General features: G+C 34.4%; 1 protein-coding gene across 1 annotated transcript in view; it reads left to right on the forward strand.

Moving 5' to 3' along the window:
- Positions 1 to 20,074, forward strand: part of LOC129751277 (uncharacterized) — a 163,013-nt gene extending 142,939 nt beyond the window's left edge. Inside the window, exons 2-4 of the mRNA XM_055746677.1 lie at positions 1,922 to 2,422; positions 11,449 to 12,808; positions 19,010 to 20,074. Coding sequence (XP_055602652.1) covers positions 1,922 to 2,422; positions 11,449 to 12,808; positions 19,010 to 19,838 — 2,690 coding nt within the window. The 3' untranslated portion in view covers positions 19,839 to 20,074. The remainder of the gene's footprint in view (positions 1 to 1,921; positions 2,423 to 11,448; positions 12,809 to 19,009) is intronic.
- The last annotated feature ends 362 nt before the right edge of the window (positions 20,075 to 20,436 follow it).

Raw genomic sequence — 20,436 nt, forward strand, 5'->3', positions numbered from 1 at the left:
CCCAACACCAGTGAACTTGCTCTATCTGAATAACTGGGTGCCATGTGCCAAATGAAGTCAACGCCATCTGCTTATACCTTTAAAAAAAATTTCAAAAATGTATATATTGAGTTAACTTAAGTTGAGAAATTTATGATATTACTAATATTTATCCAATAACAATGCACTTCGGCCGATAACAAAATCTGAAAGGCAGTCTGTGGTGTAGAGTGTAGAGGATCCCTTCAAGTTTTTTGAGTTAACGGTCTTGATATCGAATCCCGGTCACGGCATACAAAGTACATTTTCGGTGGGTTGGTGATTTTAGCATTTGTGAGATGTAAGCCATCATATCCTTGAAAAAACATATTATTGGACAACTTATTATAAACATTATTGAAAAATTCTTCAATTCATCATCTGTTCCATAATCTCTCTCAACCTTTGCTAAATTCAGGGTTGGATAATGTACTACTACGTTTCTAATTTGTTCCGCGCGATCTATCACAACGAATCAAGTACTTAGGTAGGTCTGGAACTATGGTATGTGGATCTGAACATAGGCTGATTGAGTTGAATTGAGCTCCATTGAAATCGACCGCCCTTTGAGTAGCCCTGTAATACTTTCCCGCAGGGAAGGAAAATTTAGCCTGCGATATGCAACAGCAGCAGCCCTACAAATGCCAGAGGTTAACCACGCGGTAACATAATTCCAAACTACCAACTTGACTGTTGATTGTGCACATACATAAGCAAGTGAGCAAGACATTTACCGGCAAATAACTTGCTTTTTAGGCACATGACACAGCGGAAAATCAGTCGATTGATCACATTCGCTACTTTCGATTGCTCGACTCGAATGATTTATCGAGATGGAAATTTCAAACCATGCGACGAGAAAGGAAACTAGTTGTCAATAATAATATTTTGAACAACAACAATTCTGAATAGTTAAAAATTTGGTGTTTGCATAGTAAAATTGAAAGACCGACTTGAATCATCAATTAAAAAGCTAAACTAATAGCTAGTCAGTGTTCATCTCGTAAGGCAAGTACATTAATCGAGTGACTGTTACTAATAAGCACAAACAGCCAGGAACCACACACTCTCGAAGATGCAGATGCAAATTAAGTAATTAATTTAACGCACCCACCACAAACGGTAAACCTCCCACGGTGCTACAGACAGTAGAAGGTAATCCAAGGGGAAAAAGTGCAGCTGCCAAAACCAGATGCATAAATGATTCCGATCTGTCATGCAGCAGCAGCAGCATGGTCTGGTAGGTTGAAAACCGTTAAAAAGCATGTTTTGCAAACGTGTGGCCAGGAACATCCGAATAGCCATGGCCATCGTCGTGTGCCATCCTCCTTTACGGACTCCCAAGTCCCAAGTTTTCTGCTTTCGAGTAATAATAATCGTTCTGCACCTTCTGGAGCAGCCTTTTCCTTTTTTGCTTTGGATCAACTCGAAAATGTGCTACTAAGCGCTTGATCATCTCGCCTGGCAGTGCTTGGTTCCAGATTTTACCTAGCCGATATCTTGGTCACCCGTCCATTGCTACCTTCCTTGAATGCCGTCTGTTCGTCCATCGAATATGTCGATAATCGTAACGTGCGATAACTTATGGCAAATCGAGTTGCACTTCTGTGTGGTATGTTGTGTTTATTTTTCCAGCCGTCGTCGTCTGTTGTCGGATTTTTTCTAGACCGGACTTGACCGTACTAGGTTATTAAGCCATCAGGTGCGATAAGAAGATTAATTTATTTTCTTTCATCCAAGGATGAATTTTAGTTTTTATACTACAGAGAAGTTTCCGCCCTTTGTGTTTGAATTACTGAAACAGAAAAAAAAACGTAAATAAAAACCACAACTATAAATCACAAAATTTCTTACCCTTCAATGAAACTTCCAATAACCGGCGATCTTTTTCTTTCATTTCCAGCATCGTCATCTTTATCACCGGGACCAGCCGTGGTGGCGACATCTTCAACCACCTCCACACAGTCATCTTCATCCAATGTCGCGCGGACTCAGCCGGCGACTTCAAGTAGCAATAGTAGCAGCACCGCATCCCGGCGACATTTGAACCTTCCATTGCCGGTGCTGCCACCGCGATCGGCGGTAGCCCCCCAGATAAGACCGGAACCTCCTCCGCCATATTGGGCACACTTTGCGCATCGTCCGGTTGTGGTGCCACCTTTGGTTGCCCTCATCAGTCCGCCGGTTCATCCGCCTACGCCTCCGGCGTCCTTTTTGCTGCAACAACGTCAGATTGGTTCTGCTTCTGGCAGCAGCGGCAACAACGATCAACAGGCCGCTCATCGACGGCGGGGTAACGATGATCAATCGGTGCAGTCGTTGAACGGTGGAAACCCGCAGCAGCACAACATTGAGCAGCAACAACATATACGCCCAAGGCAGCGTATCAAGGAGTATTTTCTAAGTAAGTGGAACTTGTATTTTTTAGCTTTTAAAACAATTCATCGAGCACCAGTATCAAAATCGAAAGACCAGGCATAATTTCGACTCAAAAAACGAATGGTTCAAAACAATGCTTGAGTCATAAGTAGCGAGACTAAATTGATGATACTATTCAATTTAGGCTTTTCGTACAGCTTTGGGATTCGTCAGTCCACTGGTCAATTTTATTAACGATTTTAGTTCACGGAATTTGATTTGTTCAGCTATGAAGGCTTCGGCATCATTTTTAGGATGGGATACATTTGGAAGTTTGTATTCTAGAGTTTGTTTTGGTTAAGTCGTATGAACCACTTGACTCGTTTTGAGAAAATCGTTGTTGAAGTTTTGAATCGCATTTTAAAATCTCGTTTTGTGAAAACTGCTCAAATTCGTTTGGAAATTTGAAAGCCAAAGTTAAAATCGCAGTAGAACATTCAGATGTGCTCGTGTCAGAGTCAGTTCAGTGTTTACATGTAAAGTTGTGGGACTTAGGTCATTTTGCAATTCTTGTTGGCACCAACGACATTTTGCCAGGTAATTCTATGTTGATTGGAGGAGCATTAGAAACCATAATCCACTTAATTAGGGCACGAAAGTTTCCGCCTAAAGACATCCAGAATTGTTGCTTGATAGGATTGTCTGTCTGGGGATAAATTTCAGGCCACTTCCTGTGACACCGATGACCATTCGAAGAACACGAAAGTTATCCAGTGATTCAAATTGCTTTTGTTGTATCTGGAATAGAAACAGAATACTGGCTTTTTGCACAGTCAAAAGTAAAGCTTTGTATATTCATCCAACTTGGCTTTATAGCTCGAAATGTTTCATTTACAGGTTTTTTTTTATTAAAATAGATTCTAAAAAAACGTATTTCTTCATTTGATTTCAAACTATACATTTCGAATTCCATTATCGCTGGCGTGGCTATGCAGAACAAGTTCCACGTCGCCAATGATTGCTACTCCGTTATTAACCGAGACCATCAATTTTGCACAAAGTCCAAAAGAATGGTGCTTGGGATTAGCAGCCATTCTCATTGTACAAAACTGATGCTCTCCCTTTTTTATATGATTAATAACGGCGCCGGCCACGTCCTAGTAGTCTATGGGGAAAAGGGAAGGTTTGTTAGTAAGATACTCTTTAAGTTCAACTAGCAACCTCTCACTCTTGCATACTCCAAAAAATTGTTTTTGAAATAGTCAGAACCAAAGACAAACTAGTATCACCAACTATGAAAACCGTCTATACGTCTGCGAATCCATATTCAAGTATCCAAGGAAGGATTTGTGTTAGTTTGTGAAAGCTTGTGTGTGTAGGAAATTTGTGATTTTCTTACACCTCCTATGCTCCTAGACATTTCCTAAGGAAACTCCTATACCTATGAGGCATTTGATAAAAGCCCAATAAAAATGGATCGAGTAAAATATTGAAGCAAATCAATACCATTCAAATTTCTCCCTTGATAAACCAGCTCTTTTTCCTAACTGTGATCCCTGTTGAAGCGAAGAATTTGCAAAAGGGCTTAAACGGTTGAAGACGGAATGTAATGTAAAATAAAAATGAAATATATTATAATATTTAGACACAAATTTTTCAAAATTGTTTTTCTATGATTATTGCCTTTTTGAAAACACTTTGATTCTTTGCTCTCCTTTGCCTCACATTTAAAAAATCTTCAGAGCTGTATTGCTTAAAGAGCACCAAGTATTGTTTTGAATAATCAATTCTTTTTAAAAAAAATTTCGACTTTTTTCCACCAATTCCAGTAAATATATTCAGCTTTTGAATTAATTTATAAAATTGAGTAGTCAAACTCAAAGTCATTAAAATTTGTTCTTCTTTACCTACAGCTTTAAAAATAATAAATTCTAGAATTTTCAGAAAGTTATAAAGATAACATTGCAACTATTTCTGACACCGCTGCAGAAAGTCTTCGAGTATCTATTATTAAGAATTTTAATTCATTAACAAGTTTGTTGAAGACTACAAAACAATTGGACTCATGGTTTAAGAAATATCAAAGATTTAATTTGGTCAAAATTTCTTTAAAATTTAATCTAAATTGCCGTATTTTGCAAAATTGCAAAAAATAAACAATAAGAAAACTTCAGAAATTTTTGTCTCAGAAATCAAAATTCCTCGCGATCTTGGGGAAAGTTGATCATTGTATTAAAACCTTTAATTTCCGAATCTTTGAAAATTTCTACAGTTTTACGAAAAAAGTGCACTAGTTGATTAAATGAATTTTTATCCATTTTCCAAAGTTATTTAGAAAGAGCTGCTTCAAAATAACTGATTGCAAATTAGTCTTTATTAAGTTCTTAAGTTCTTTGCCCGTCGGAAAATGTAAAATTTGTTGCCTGGTGTTATCTTTACATCATATGAAGTAAGTAAATGCTAAAAACACTCGTTTGGAATATTTTGCAACTTCAAAGTATCATTCTCTTTCAACGATAAGGTTGGAACAAATATCAATTTCTTCTTTTGTCACCCCCTTCAAATTTAAAAAAAATCGAAGGGAGAAATAAATAAAGTTTGAAGTAATTTATGTAAATTTCGATAAAAAAATTCAATATCTGAAAGATTACAGGACCAAAAACCAAATTTAAGAAGATGGGAGTAATTTCACCTTTTGTTTTCTTGATTTGATTGAATTATTCGATAAAAAATTACTTGATTCATTGGTTTTGTGCAACCATATAATATGCAATTTTGTTGCATACAAGCTTCCGTGCAAATTATTCCAATTTATTTGTTTTTCGCATTATTTTCTATTGTCTCCCCCCCCCCCCCCCCCCCTCGATGTTACAACTCAGAATGACAAAAGAAGGATTTGAAATTTGTTCCGGCCTAACTAGTATATTAATACAAAATAGTTTAAGTTTTCCACGATTTTTATCAATATAACATGACCGTTTGAGAACTATGAACTATATTTTATGAATTTCTAGACTAAAAATTAAAATGAGGATTGTAATAAGGATTCATCTACGATAGCTTTTTTGTTTCTCAAAATTGTTTTTAAAAAAGGCAGAACTAAAAAAGGGGAAATAAATTTGTACTCCAAATTGCAACCACATACCGAAAAAATGCGATGAAAAGTTAACCTTTTTTAATATGCAATTTTATAAGGATGAATATTCGATTAAAGATACAAATGGACAGTTTCTTTCAATTTACAGTTCAAACTGATACATTTAATAAGAAAGAATACTCAGCTTGGATATTTTCCACAGTGGAATCAAGGATCCTCTATTGTTGATCATTCACTTGATGAACATCACTTGATTTTTCAATACTTCATCTTCCTTTCTCTTGTTGATATGTCCACGAACTCGAAAGCGCTGATATATTTGATTGTTTTTCAATACTCTTGAAAACTTTTGAAAAAATATAGAAAATATTCGAAAAATTTTAGGAGCTTGAAAATTTAACGACATTTGTTCCCGCCGACTACTTTGATCCTCCGCATGCGAATCGGTTTATATCGAATAAAAAAAAAACACTAAGTCGCATCAATTGTCCGTAATAGTTAAATTTGTAGTTTTTTGAATCAAATTAAAGTCATGGCTTCCATTTTTTGGTGATTTGTTTTCCCTTGCAGTTTTGTATACTCATCCAACTATAAATTAAGCCGTTCAGATAAGACACGACTGAAATCACTCCTACTGGCAGTTTTCTTTGATTTTTTGTATTTTACCGTTAAGTTCCATCAATTGCCAAAGGGGGCATCCCTTTATTACGTAGGGGAGATGAGGGCATAACGAGCACCCAGGGCATAATGAGCACTCCTTTTTTCTACATAAGTACGTATTTTCTTAAACAAATTTTCATAAGGACTTGTTTCGTACTACTCATAGTATTAATTTTTCACCAAAAAAGAAATATCCTTTTCATATTTACAGAAATATTAAATAATAACCAGCTAGGTTCTCAAGTGACGAAAATATTATAATTTTTGAGCACCACCAAATAAGCTTTTATGACCTTTAAATCATCTTGATCTGAAATGTACGCACTGCAACATGATCTACACATTGTTTGTCAATTTTCAACATCATAAAATTTTTGATTTTTCACTTTAATCAATTTTAAAACGCGTTTTTACTTTAATTTGTTCACTAGAGGCGAACAGAGCACTTTCATTGAAGGCATATTGAGCATTTTCTGCCGGGGAATCTAGCAGCGAATTCAACTCGATGAAGTCAACTGAATAATAGAGCTACAGCTTGGCTTGTTTCGTCTGTCGATTTAGCCTATTGGTTAGGTGTCGGAGAGGTAATCAGTAGACTCGAGTTCGATTCCTGTTCGAGGGGATTTTTTTTTGCACATACCATTCATGATTGATTTTTTTTATTGTTACATTATACGGCTAATGGCATCAAAGCATCATCCGTCAAACAAAACACCGTTTAGTGCAATCATGATCATGATAAATGAAAAAAAAAATCACCTCCACCAGGAATCGAACTCGAGCCTACTGATTACCTTTCCGACATCTAACCAATAGGCCAAATCGTCAGACGATACAAGTTAAGCTGTAGCTATATTACTCAGTTGACTTCATCGAGTCGAATTCGCTGCTAGATTCCCCGGCAGAAAATGCTCATTATGCCTTAATTAATGGTGCTCATACTGCCTCGGGGGGTTTCTCATTATGCCTCTACAGTGACTGGTTTTCAGCTTTCGGCAAAAAATTTTAAAATGCATTTTTAAACGTTTTTATCTTCTTTTTCAAGTTTCATCCAATTAGGCAATAGACTATTTGAGTGTCTGAACACGAAACAATGATGTAATTCACATATTACAGATGTTCTCTATGGTTAAAAAAGCATTTTCCTTAAGGTGGCCATTATGCCCCCATCTCCCCTAACGCTCCTAGCGGGAGGGGGTAGGGTGTAGTAAGCTCAAGCGTTCAAATCGTGACATAGGGGAGGAGCGAAGGTATGCTCACCGTTACGTAACGATTTTTTCCTTCATTTTATGTCACGCAATTTTTGCAGAGGCATGATGAGCAAATCAAATTTGTTGAATTTGTAAGCTTCAACAGCTTCAAAGCCGCAGCCTGTGGCGTAGAGGATAGCCTTCAAGTCTTCCAAGCCAGAAGGCATGAGATCAAATCCGGGTCATGGCATACATAGTACACTTTCTGTGGGTTGGTTATTTCAGCATTTGTAAGATGATAGCCATAATATCTTCGAAAGATGTACGATTAGAGTTGAGAAAAAGGAATCTCTTCGAGGAAACATCAAGTTCAAAATCCGTTTTAATACACTTGACAGTGGATCTTAGCCTTTCTTACAGCCTATAAATTATATTTCGATACATATGACCCGAAACAATAAACATATGATAGGGGAGATGAGGGCATAACGAGCACCCGAGGCATAATGAGAACTACGCTTTTCTACGAAAGTGCGTATTTTCTTAAATAAATTTTCATGAGGATTTGTTTCGTACTTCCTATAGTATTAATTTTTCACAAAAAAAGGAATCTCCTTATCATCTTTACAGAGATATTTAAAAAAAACTAGCTTGGTTCTCAAGTTACGAAAATATTATAATTTTTGAGCACCACGAAATAAGCTCTTATGATCTTAAAATAACCTTGATCTATAATGTACGCACTGCAACATGATGTGCACATTGTTTCTCAATTTTTACCATCATAAAATTTTTGATTTTTCACTTTTATCAATTTTAAAACACGTTTTTACTTAAATTTGTTTACTAGGGGCATATAGAGCACCATATTATCGAGGCATAATGAGCATTTTCTGCCGTAGAATCTAGCAGCGAATTAAAATTGATTTATGGCGCCACACCTTGACTAGTTTTCATCCGACAATTTAGCCTATTGGTAAGGTGTCGGAGAGGTAATCAAAAGACTAGAGTTAGATTTCTGTTCGAGGTGATCTTTTTCCATTCACAATTCATGATCGATTTTTTTATTGTTACATTATACGGCTAGTAGCATCATCCTCCGAACAAAGCACTTAATGTATGAGCGTGCGTGAATTGTTTGTATTCTACAAACAGACCTAGATTATTTTGTTAATGCTTTGTTTGATGAATCTACGACTCACCTGACTTCATCGAATTGAATTCGCTGCTAGATTCCCCTCATTTTGCTCATACTGCCTCAGGGGGGGTTCTCATTATGCCTCCACAGTGGCTGGTTTTCAGCTTTTGGCAAAATTTTTTAAAATGCATTTTTTAACGTTTTCATCTAGTTTTTCACGTTTCAGCCCGTTAGGGAATAGGCTTTTTAAGTGTCTGATCACGAAACAATAATGTAACCTCCATATTATAGCTATTTTCTATGATTAAATAACCGTTTTCCTTAAGGTGGCCATTATGCCCCCATCTCCCCTAGATTCAATAATTCTGAATTATAATTAAAAAAATTCGAACGTAGTAAATCCAAAATTAATTAAAGAAATTAAGATTCAAAATTTTTAAAGGATAAAAGTATTTTGAAATAATCATAATTTTCTTCTAAATAACATAATTTGCCAATTAGACAATTTTGGCAATTTGAACCATCTTGTCAATTTTGTAATTTTGTAATTTTTATTAATTTTGTCAAATTTGTCAATTTTGTTAGTTTTGACGATTATCACCATTTTTTAAATTTTGTCTGTTTTCAATTTGAAGGTGATGTCTGAAATCAACGGAGTATTTGAGCTGTTTATTGTAGTAGAAAAGGATTCACAATTATTTAGTTTTTTTATAGTGTAATTCAAGTGTCGTATTCTGTTTATGAAAATGGACATCCGAAATGTTTGCTCTTCTTTGAGAACTGCGTTCATATTATTATTAATTTTTTGACAAACATTTATTATTTTTAAGTCGGCTTGTCTTGTAATCACCTTCTAATAAGAAACTATAGCTCAATAATTATTTAAAATAACATGAGGAGCTAATTCTAAGCTTTTTATTATATACATGTTCCCAAATGCTATAAACTCTAATGTGGAGGACGTGGTCTAGTGGAGGACTTGGTGGCGCTGCTGTTTGGTTATTATCTTCCATTGGCGCCAGCAAGTGACTCCCATCCTGTTTTTGTATTTGCTAGACACCAACAACAACCGAACAATTGTACAGATTTACAATGTGAACGAAAAGCTTTCATCGCGCAACGTATGATCTGAAGAGAGCAAGAGAAAAGGGAACGAAAAAACTAACCCGAGAGCGTAAAGCTTTAGCGTAAGCATATGTTTGGTTAAAAGAACTTGCTTTTACGAACGAAATTCTCTCCTGTCGTTCGTGCTTACTGTCATATTAACGCTCATCTTGATGAGTGATTGCTGGGTGTTGATGGAAAGCCAAATGGACACGTTTTTTCAAGTGATCATTTTTTGATATTTACCATGAAATTTTTTTTTCAAACTATTTTGTTTTTTTTTCTTCTTTTTATACATGGAAGAGGAAAAAATCAATTTTTTTGAGATAAAAATCATTTTTATTGTACTGCCCAGTATCGCAAAAACGTGTGGAACAAAGTTTACAAAAAATCACACTAATACACTGACATCGTCTGAACTCGTCGAGCTGATTCGATAGGTACCGATTCGATAGGTATATCTAAGAACCATAATTAAGGATCTCCCAAATCGACCGATAACTAAATCTTTCTGTAAGAAAGGCAAAAACATGATTTTAGCTGTTCTGTATCTTTTACTCTTATACAGATTCTGAGAGAGACTTCTTAAGATCGGTAACGAATTTTCATGAAATAACCGTCGAAAACCGAATATAAGACCCCCAAGAACTCAATTATACTTCATCGATTTTAAAAATGCAAGGTTTATTAATTCCGACGAATATTACTCAGTGAAGTATATTTTACATAACAAGTTGTGCTCCTTTAGCAAAATAAAATAAATGAAGACCATCAGCTAACAAGCACAGAGCAATTCTGAATAAGACAATCAATCAGTGTTTACAGAAATTATCTTTAAGTCTGTTTAACAAAGTCTGGTCGAAATAGGTCGAAACAAGTATAAATGAATTGACAGTTGATCACCTGTCTCTTTCCAATTGACTTAGATCGATTTCTACCAGGTCGGAACGAACACTGTTGCTGAGCTGGATCGGTTTTGACTTTGACCGTATTTTTGGAGAACACTCCAAAGCTTTTGATGACATTTTTGAGTTATCAGATCAATTTAAAAATATTGAAATAAATAAATATATTTTTTGAAGAATTCAACTAGGAAAATTTCCAAAAAAAAATGAGGGGTCACCGACAAAATATTGAAATTTTTGGTGAAAATTAACCGGGGAAAACTCTTCTTTCTACCCGTGCAAAAATAAGCGTTACTGTTTTTTTTTTCTTTAAGTCCTTCTACGAAACACATCATGCCTCCTTTTTTCCCGTGTAGAGCACTGTAAAGCGTAAGGTCTATAACGACCGTAGAAACATATCTCGTAACCACCAAATACCTTTCCATGCCATATTTGTTTCCATTTGTTGGCTTCGTTAGCATAAATTGAGAACTTATGCTAACAAAATTGTATTGGGCCCACTTCCCTCTTCATGTGTACCTAATCACTGGAAGGAGGATGATGTGTCAAATAATCATAGAATCATACCAAAATGATTTTCCGTGTTAAGTTTGTCCATTTCTCGGATTTTGTAAAAGAAATTGAATGCAAGCTTTCCTCTTCCCTTCCTATATTCCTAATTCTATACTTCTATTTACTGCAAGAAAGGAATGGTTTCACATACTTGAAAGGGACTACCATCTCCCTTTCCGTTCTCCCCATTGAATGGAGGGGTGAGAACTTTATATGCATAGAAATATGTTTCGTACTCAAATACTCTTTTGATGCCAAATTTTGTATCATTTGCTCGATTAATACTCGAGTTATGCAAACAATTTGAATGGAAGCGCCCCTTTCCACACTTTATATCTTTCCATTGAAAAAAAGGTGGGCTTCAATTTATTACAGAAACATTTCTCGTATCCAAATACTTAACCTTTCTGATATTTCTTCTTCCAGGTCAAGATGCATTTTGCCCGGATTTGGTACGTAATTGCAAGATTACCGCTGACTCACAATCCGGTCGAAACTCCCCCGAAGCGCCTCCTACCCCACCTAGCAGCAGCGGCCAACCACCTGCGGACGTTCCAGAAGCGCCGCCAGCATTGGCAGCAGTAGACCAGGAACAGCTCTACATAGAAATCGAGGAACTAAACCAAAGCCTATCCACTATCCAAGTAGCAAATGCTAATTCCACCCGACCTACCGAAGAACCGACGACAGGAACCTGTGATATGGGTCAGAACCTAAGCATCCGGAGGCCGAAAATATCGCTCACATGGGTCCTACGTGAACAAGCTCAACAACAGCAGCTTTCATCCCAGAATAAAACGGCAACACTCGGCGGCCATCATCAGTTGGCAAATGGTAATCATTATCATCAGCAGCAGCCTCAGCATCATCCGTCTCATAACCATCAATCGCGTCGATCATCACCTGTGAAAGCAATACTCCACGGCAACGGAACCGGCGGACCACCGGTGCCCCATCAAAACGGTTCAGTACCGGGACAGGTTCCTCCTCCTGCCCGGAAAAAATCCCGAACCCGTAGCAGGGAACGATTATTCAGCGAAAAATACGTCAGCGATAACAATCTGACAGAGTATCACAATGAGAAGCTAAAAGCCAATGGCAATCAGTCTTCTGGTAATGCACCTGCTCAACCCCAGCAGCAGACAACAGACCATGGCCACCACAATGGGATTTATCGGAAAAGCAATCGCAGCTACAAGAAAAACAGTGAACGGCTGAAAAAGAAGGACCGAATCCTGGTTTACCCGAACCTGGTCCAGAGCGAAACCATCGATAATTTACTAACCAGTAGCAATAATAACAACAACAATAACAGTATTATCATCAACCTGAATCAGGTGGATCAGCTCTCGAAGCAGCAGGAAAAATCGGGACCACTCAATCTCAAAAACACCTACTCGGAACCATCGCTCTACACCACGGTCTCGGAACCGTCCTCCTCCAAGAAGCATCGGCACCGGCGTCGACGGGAACGCTTCCGATCCCAACAGCAGCAGCAGCACCAGCACCTTCGCTTCGGCTACGAGATCCAGAATGTGGACGACTTCCTCAGCAAGTGCTCCCTTTCCTCTCCGGGGAACATTCCGGTGGTGCTATCGGCGGCGACCACCCTGTACCAAACGCGGCCCGGCTGCTACCAGATCGAGATTCCGCTCCCCCTCGGGATGGTCGTCAATGCCGTCTTCAAGAACCAAAACTGGCTCTACGTCCAGACGCCGCACGCCGAGGAGGGTTACGTGGCGTACGAGACCTGCCTACCGTTGGGCATTTTGCCGCCAAACCAAAGGTAAGTTTCGGGTGCTTGTTTATTTGCGTTTATTAGTTGAGTGAGAGGAATGCATGATAAGGTGTGTCAAATCGAAGCTTTTGCTTTCCTTTTCTCTATTTCCTCTATTTTTCTCTAATCTTCCATTTTTTTATCGTTTTTGTCATTTTTTTAATTTTTATAATTTCTGTCAACTTGGTATTTCTGCATTGGTATTTCTTTTTACCTTAATTTTGATTTCTGTAATTTTCGTTATTTTTGCCATTTCTGTAATTTTGGCAATTGGTAATTTTGGTCGTTTTGATTATTTTTGTGTTTGTTGTCATTCTTGTCATTTTTGCCAATTTGGTATATTTTGTTATTGTTATTATTCTTGTCAATTCTGTCTTTCTTAACCCTAATATTTGTATATTTTGACAGCTTTGTCATTGTATGTGATTTTTTAGGTCATTTTTATCCTTTTTTATTTTTTTCTTTTTATGTACTTTTCATAAATTCTGATATTTTTGTAGTTTCTGACATTTTTGTTATTTTTTGTCATTTCTTTTATTTCTTTCATTCTGTCATCATTGTGAATTATGTACATGTTTTGCCATATTTTTCGTCTTATTCATTATTATCATTTTTGTCAGTTTTATTAATAACTTCTTCTACTTCTGAGAAGTTTTTTATCCAACTCTTCTTCTATTCTTCTATTCTTCTCTTCATCTCTTCATCTCTTCTTCTCTTCTTTTTTTGTTATATTCTTCTCTTCTTCCCATCTTCTCTTCTACTCCTCTTCTTTTCTACTCTTCTTCCCTTAGTCTCTTCTTCTCTTCATCTCTTAGTGAAAAAATAAACAAAATATACAAAAATGGGAGAAATGACGAAAATGACAAAAATTACAAACATGACATATAAGGATAATGACAAAAATGACAAAATGAAAAAATGACAAAAAATGATTATAATGACAAAAATGACAAAAATGACAAAAATTAGATTTGAAATGTAATTTACAAAAGTGACAAATATCACAAAAATGACAAAATGACTAAAATAAAAAAATTTACAGAAATGACAAAATGACAAAAATGCAAACAATGACATAAATGACAAAAACGAAAAAAAAAAACGAAAATGATCAAAATGACAGAAATGACAAAAATAATAAAATGACAAAAATTTAATTTAAAATACAATTTACAAAATGTCTAAAATGAAAAAAAATACTAAAATGACAAAAGAGACAAAAATGAGAAAATTGACATAAATGACAAAAATTATAAAAACGATAAAAATTACAAAAATGACAAAATATGTAAAAAATGCAAAAGTAAAAAAAAATTAAAATGCAATTTACAAAAATGATAGAGTGATAGAAATGACAAAATTGGCAAAAACGACAAAAATGACATTAATGACAAAAATGAAAAAAAAAATGACAAAAATGACATGATTGACAAATATGACGAAAATGACAAAAATGATAAAAATACCAGAAATGACAAAATTAGCAAAAATGACAAAAATAATAAAAATGAAAAAAATGACGAAAATTACAAAAATGAAAATGATGAAAAATGACAAAAATTACATCAATGCATAAATATCATTAGAATGACAAAAATGAAAAAAATAACAAAAATGACAAAAGTAACAAAAATTACAAAATGACGAAAAATACAAAAATGATAAACGTTACAAAAAATGACATAATTGACAAAAATGACAAAAATTTAATTTAAATGTAATTTACAAAAATGACAAAACGACAAAAATGACAAAAACGAAAAAAAATTAAAATTTAGAAAAATGAAAAAAAAAATGACAAAAATGGGAAAATTGACAAAATTAACAAAAATGAAAAAAATGACAAATATGACAAAAATTAGAACCATGCAAAAATGACAAGAATGACAAAAATGATAAAAATGAAAAAATTAACAATAATGAAAAAAATGATAAAAATGATAAAAATTACAAAAATGATATAAATTTACAAAAATGACAAAAATGACAAAAATGTCAAAAATTATAAATATGACAAAAATGAGAGAAATGAAAAACTGGCAAAAATAACATAAATGACAAAAATGAGACATATATGACAAAAATCACAAAAAAAAAGAAGAAAATGACAAACATGAAAAAAATTAAAAAATGACAGATGTGAAAAAAATTGAATTTATAAGTAATTTACCAAAATCACAAAAATAACAAAATGACAAAAATTATAAAAATGCCGAAAATGACATAAATGACAAAATGACAAAAATAAGGAAAACAAGAAAAATGGCAAAAATGACATAAATGACAAAAATGACAAAATGACAAAAGTGAGAAAAATGGCATAAATGAAAAAAAAAAAGACAAAAATTATAAAAATCATTTAAATGACAAAAACACTAAAGTGACAAAAATTTAATTTAAAATGTAACTTACAAAAATGATAAAAATGATAGAAATGACAAAAATGACAAAATTTACAAAAATGACAAAATTTACAAAAATGAAAAAAAAATGAAAAAAATGACAAAAATGACATGATTGACAAATATGACAAAAATGACAATATGAGAAAAATACTAGGAATCAACAAAAATGTCAAAAACTACAAAAATGATAAAAATGACGAAAATTACAAAAATGATAATGATAAAAAATGACAAAAATGACATAAAAGCAAAAAAAAATTATAAGCATGACAAAAACGACAAAAATAACAAAAATGACAAAATGATAAAAAATACAAAAATGATGAAAATTACAAAAAAACACATAATTGACAAAAATTACAAAAATTCTATTCAAAATGTAGTTAACAAAAATGACAAAAATGACGAAAATGACAAAATTTACAAAAAAGAAAAAAATGACAAAATTGAGAAAAATAACAAAAATGACAAAATCAACAAAAATTAGAAAATTAACAAAAATTACATAAATCACAATAATAACAAAAAAACTAAACTGACAAAAATTAAAAAATGATAAAAATGATCAAAAAAATTACAAAAATGACAAAATTTACAAAAATAATAAAAATGACAAAACTGATTCAAAATGACAAAAATGCTAGGAAGACAAAAGTGAAATAAATGATAAAAATAACAAAAATGACAAAACTAACAAAAATGACAAAAATGAAAAAAATACATAGATTACATAAATGACAAAAAATGACGAAAATGATAAAATGACAAAAATGACAAAATGACGAAGATCACAAAAATCACAAAAATGACAAAACTGACAAATTTAACAAAAATGACAAAAAAATGCCAAAATTTCAAAAATGAAATAAATGACAAAAATAACGAAGATGACAAAGAAACAAAAATGACAAAAATGACAATAATGACAAAAATAAAAAAAATGACAAAAATAATCGGAATGAAAAAAATAACAAAAATGAAAAAAATTACAAAAATGACATAAATGACTAAAATTAAAAAAAATGCCAAAAATGACAAAAAATGCATAAATGACAAAAATGACAAAATGACAAAAATGACAAAAATTACAAAATTGACAAAATGACAAAAATGACAAAAATTACAAAATTGACAAATTTTACAAAAATGGCCAAAATGACAAAAATAACAAAGATTACATAAATGACAAAAAATGACGAAAATGACAAAAATGACAAAAATGACAAAATGACGAAGATCACAAAAATAACAAAAATGACAAATTTGACAAAAATGACGAAAAATGGCCAAAATTTCAAAAATGAAATAAACGACAAAAATAACAAAGATGACAAAAAAAATGACATAAATAACTAAAAATGACAAAAATAACAAAAATGACAAAAATAATTGGAATGAAAAAATTAACAAAAATGAAAAATATTACAAAAATGACATAAATGACAAAAATTAAAAAAAATGCCGGAAATGACAAAAATGCATAAATGACAAAATGAAAAAAATGGCAGAAATGACAAAAATGGCAAAAATGATAAAAATAATAAAAATGACTAAAATTACAAAATTGACAAAATGACAAAAAGGACAAAGATGACAAAAATAACAAAATTGATAAAAATGACAAAAATTACATTAATGAAAAAATGGCAGAAATGACAAAAATGGCAGAAATGACGAAAATGACATAAATGACAAAATTAACAAAAATGACAAAAATTAACAAAAATGACAAAAATGACAAAAAAGACAAATATGACAAAAATGACAAAACTGATAAAATTGATAAAAATTACGAAAATGGCAAAAAGACAAAAATCATAAAATTTACAAAAATGACCAAATGGACAAAAATGACAAAAATGATAAAAACGAGAAAAAAAAAACAAAAATTGGCAAAATGGCGAAAATGACAAAAATGACAAAAATGACAAAATTGACCAATTTTACAAAAATGGTCAAAATGACAAAAATGACAAAAATGAAAAAAATAATTAAGTTGACAAAAATACCAAAATTGATAAAAATGACATAAGTGCCATTAAGGAAAAAAAATTACAAAAATGACAAAATTTACTTAGATGACAAAAATGACAAAAAAGCCGAAAATGACCAAAATGACAAAATTTACAAAAATGAGAAAAATGACAAAAAATTCTTCTTCTTTTTTTCTTCTCTTCATCTCTTCTTCATTTCATCTCATGTTTTCAAATCTTCATCTCATATTTTCATATCTTTATCTCATATTTTCATATCTGCTACCCATATTTCTTTTCATCACTTTATCTAATATTTTCATCTCTTTATCTCTTTATCTTATGTTTTCATCTCTTCATCTCTTTATCTTATGCTTTTATCTCTTCATCTCTTTATCTTATGTTTTCATCTCTTCATCTCATGTTTTTATCTCTTCATCTCATATTTTCATCTCTTCATCTCTTTATCTCATATTTTCATCTTTTCATCTGATGTTTTTACTTATCTTCTGAAATTTATTGTTATGAGATGATTGTTTTCTAAAAGTTGCACGGATTCAATTCAATGGGCGGTGGAATCGAAAAGTTATTCTTTCTCTCCTTGAGAAAAACCCGTAAGAACTGTCAAAAGTTGGGTGAAAATTTAGCTGCATCCCACTTGCACCAATGCAAAACCATCACCCAAATTCGGCAGCGCTTCCATCGCCTATTAGCTGAATCAGGCAGGCACCACTTCGCACTGGAAATAGGCTGGTGCGTTTTTCTGCCCAAACGGTATGTGAATGACCTTGGAAATCCCTTGTTTGTGTGGAGAGCAGTGAATCAAATTGTCCCTGATATTGTCTCAAAACAAGCGACAAAGTCGACGTGTGGTTTTGTCTTCATTCTCTCTCTTTGCGACAACCTTTTGTCTCTTCCGTATGAGTAGCATGACAAAATGAGAAAGGTAATCAAGGATTGTCGCGTCGTTGAGAAGATAATGACAAATTCTAATGTGAAATTGTCCTGAAATTTAAAACTTGGGATAACCAGATCATAACCTATTTGAGAAGAGCGCTTGGCCTAACTTTAAGGGAAACCATGTGAGAAGTGGTACAGGAACACTGGGTAGAGGCCGTTACCAATCTGGCCGGTTCCGGAACGAAAAATGTCAAAATTACCGAATTGAGACTTGCGACATATTGATAGAAAGCTCTTGTTTTTTTAATGAAGGAAATCGATAGGAGAATCGATTCGGGGATACTGGGTCGTGGCCATGGCCAATATGGCCGGTTCCGGAACGAAATATGTCAAAATTACCGGATATAGACTTGCGACATATCAATAGAAAGCTCTTGTTTTCTTAATGAAGGAAATCGGCCAGATTGACCATGACCACGACCCAGTGTCCCCAAATCGCTTCTCCTATCGATTCCTTTCATGTTGAGGCAAAGAGCTTTCTATTGATATGCCTCAAGTCTCGATCCGATAACTTTGACATTTTTCGCTCCAGAACCGGCCAGATTGGCCATGGCCACCACCCACTGTCGGGATCGAACAGCAAAGAAATTTGGCTTTATCGTTGCGAGCGTACGACAACGACGAAGATTTAATTTTTTTTTTGTCATGAAAAGTTCAAGTTGCGACAATATCATTATCATTCGATAGTAGGCGATTTTTGATTCACTGGTGGAGAGTCATTTTCAATACATGTACTTGACAAGAAAAAATCTAAATTTCTATAAAACCCTGTTTCTCTATTCTTCCATTCCTTTTACCTTCTAGCTGAATTATTCATTAAAAATTATCCAGAAACTTCACCTAACCGAGATCATTCTCCTTCCCCTTTGCAGATCAAGTTCCACCTCGAAACCGACTCCGTGTTGGGAGTCCAGCAAAGATATCTTCCCGCGACCGAGCGGCAACCTGACCGACAGCGAGAAGGAGATCCAACAGCTACACGGCGGTGGCGGAACCCGTTCGGAAGGTCGCCGTACGCCACGCCTCAAACGGTGCAACACCAACAGCCGCAGTACCACCTCGATTGCGTGCAACAGCGAGAAGAACCTGGATTCGCTGTACCTGAGGGTGGCGAATCAACCGAAAGCGGTCGATTCGCAGACACAATTTGCTCAACTCAAACTAACGACCAAGGTGCTGAACGGAAACAACGTTCCCGGGAAGGTGGAGAAGTCGATTCTGCTGGGTAGCGATCAGTTGGACAAACTGCCAGCTCATGGTGACTACATTCAGCTGCACAAACCGCTGAGCCATCACGCGCATCACCACCACCACAAGATTCTGATCAAAACCGGAAGCGGCGGAAGTGGCGGATCTGGCAGTAGCCTCATCAACGGAGGAATCTATCAAAAGACTGGCAACAACGTTATCTATAACAACGGTAGCAATGGTAGTAATACCAGTGCCAATGGTACAAAGGTAGCTTCTAGTAATGGTGGAAATCTACGGACGACGGCTGTCAGGCAGACACTGCTGGCGGTCACGGAAAACTACTGCTCCGAAACGATAAATGTTCAAAAGGGAGATGTGGTCACGTTGCTCGCCTGCAAAGAGTACCAGGAAAAGGGTCTGAAAAACTATAAACAGTGGTTCTTTGTGAGAACCCGGGAGGGCAATGAAGGATACATTCCAGCCGAAGCTGCCGGGCATGGATTTCTGTAGATGCAATCTAGACTAAATAAGGTGCAGAGTTAGATTGGTAGGGGAAACAAACTTGATGGAAATCTACCTGCTATTCTGATATTGAACTATTTAGAATGATCGTAGCTGTTGTATGTATAAAATTTAAAACTAGAAGTTCGTGTTCGTGTACTGTAGAAGCATAAAGTAGTAGAAAGTTAGGCGTTATTTCATTATAACCAAATGATATTTAAAGTATTAATAAAATAGTAATGAACTTGAGAGTAAAAATATTTATGTGATGACAGATCTTTATACGTTCCACTAACTGAATAAAAATTATCGCTTCAAATTCTTTCTGGCTGGCTCACTACAACATAGAGGTTTCAACGAAAGTTAAAATTAATACAATGCTGATGTTTTGAGAAGCAACTGATAGGTCTTTAAATCACTGTTTGAGTTTAAAATTAAGGAATTCTGAAAAGAATTAAGGAAGACATTTCATTAGTTTTGGGTACCCTACAAAGAGTTCTGTTACCACATTCCCAATTCTTTTAAGAAGAATAAGTAACTAAAAGTTTTCACGAGAAAGATTTTTCGATGATTTCTCATATATATATATTTTAATTCTGTGTTTCAA

The sequence above is a fragment of the Uranotaenia lowii genome, chromosome 3 (genome assembly GCF_029784155.1).
Source record: "Uranotaenia lowii strain MFRU-FL chromosome 3, ASM2978415v1, whole genome shotgun sequence".
In the NCBI taxonomy this organism is placed as follows: Eukaryota; Metazoa; Arthropoda; class Insecta; order Diptera; family Culicidae; genus Uranotaenia; species Uranotaenia lowii.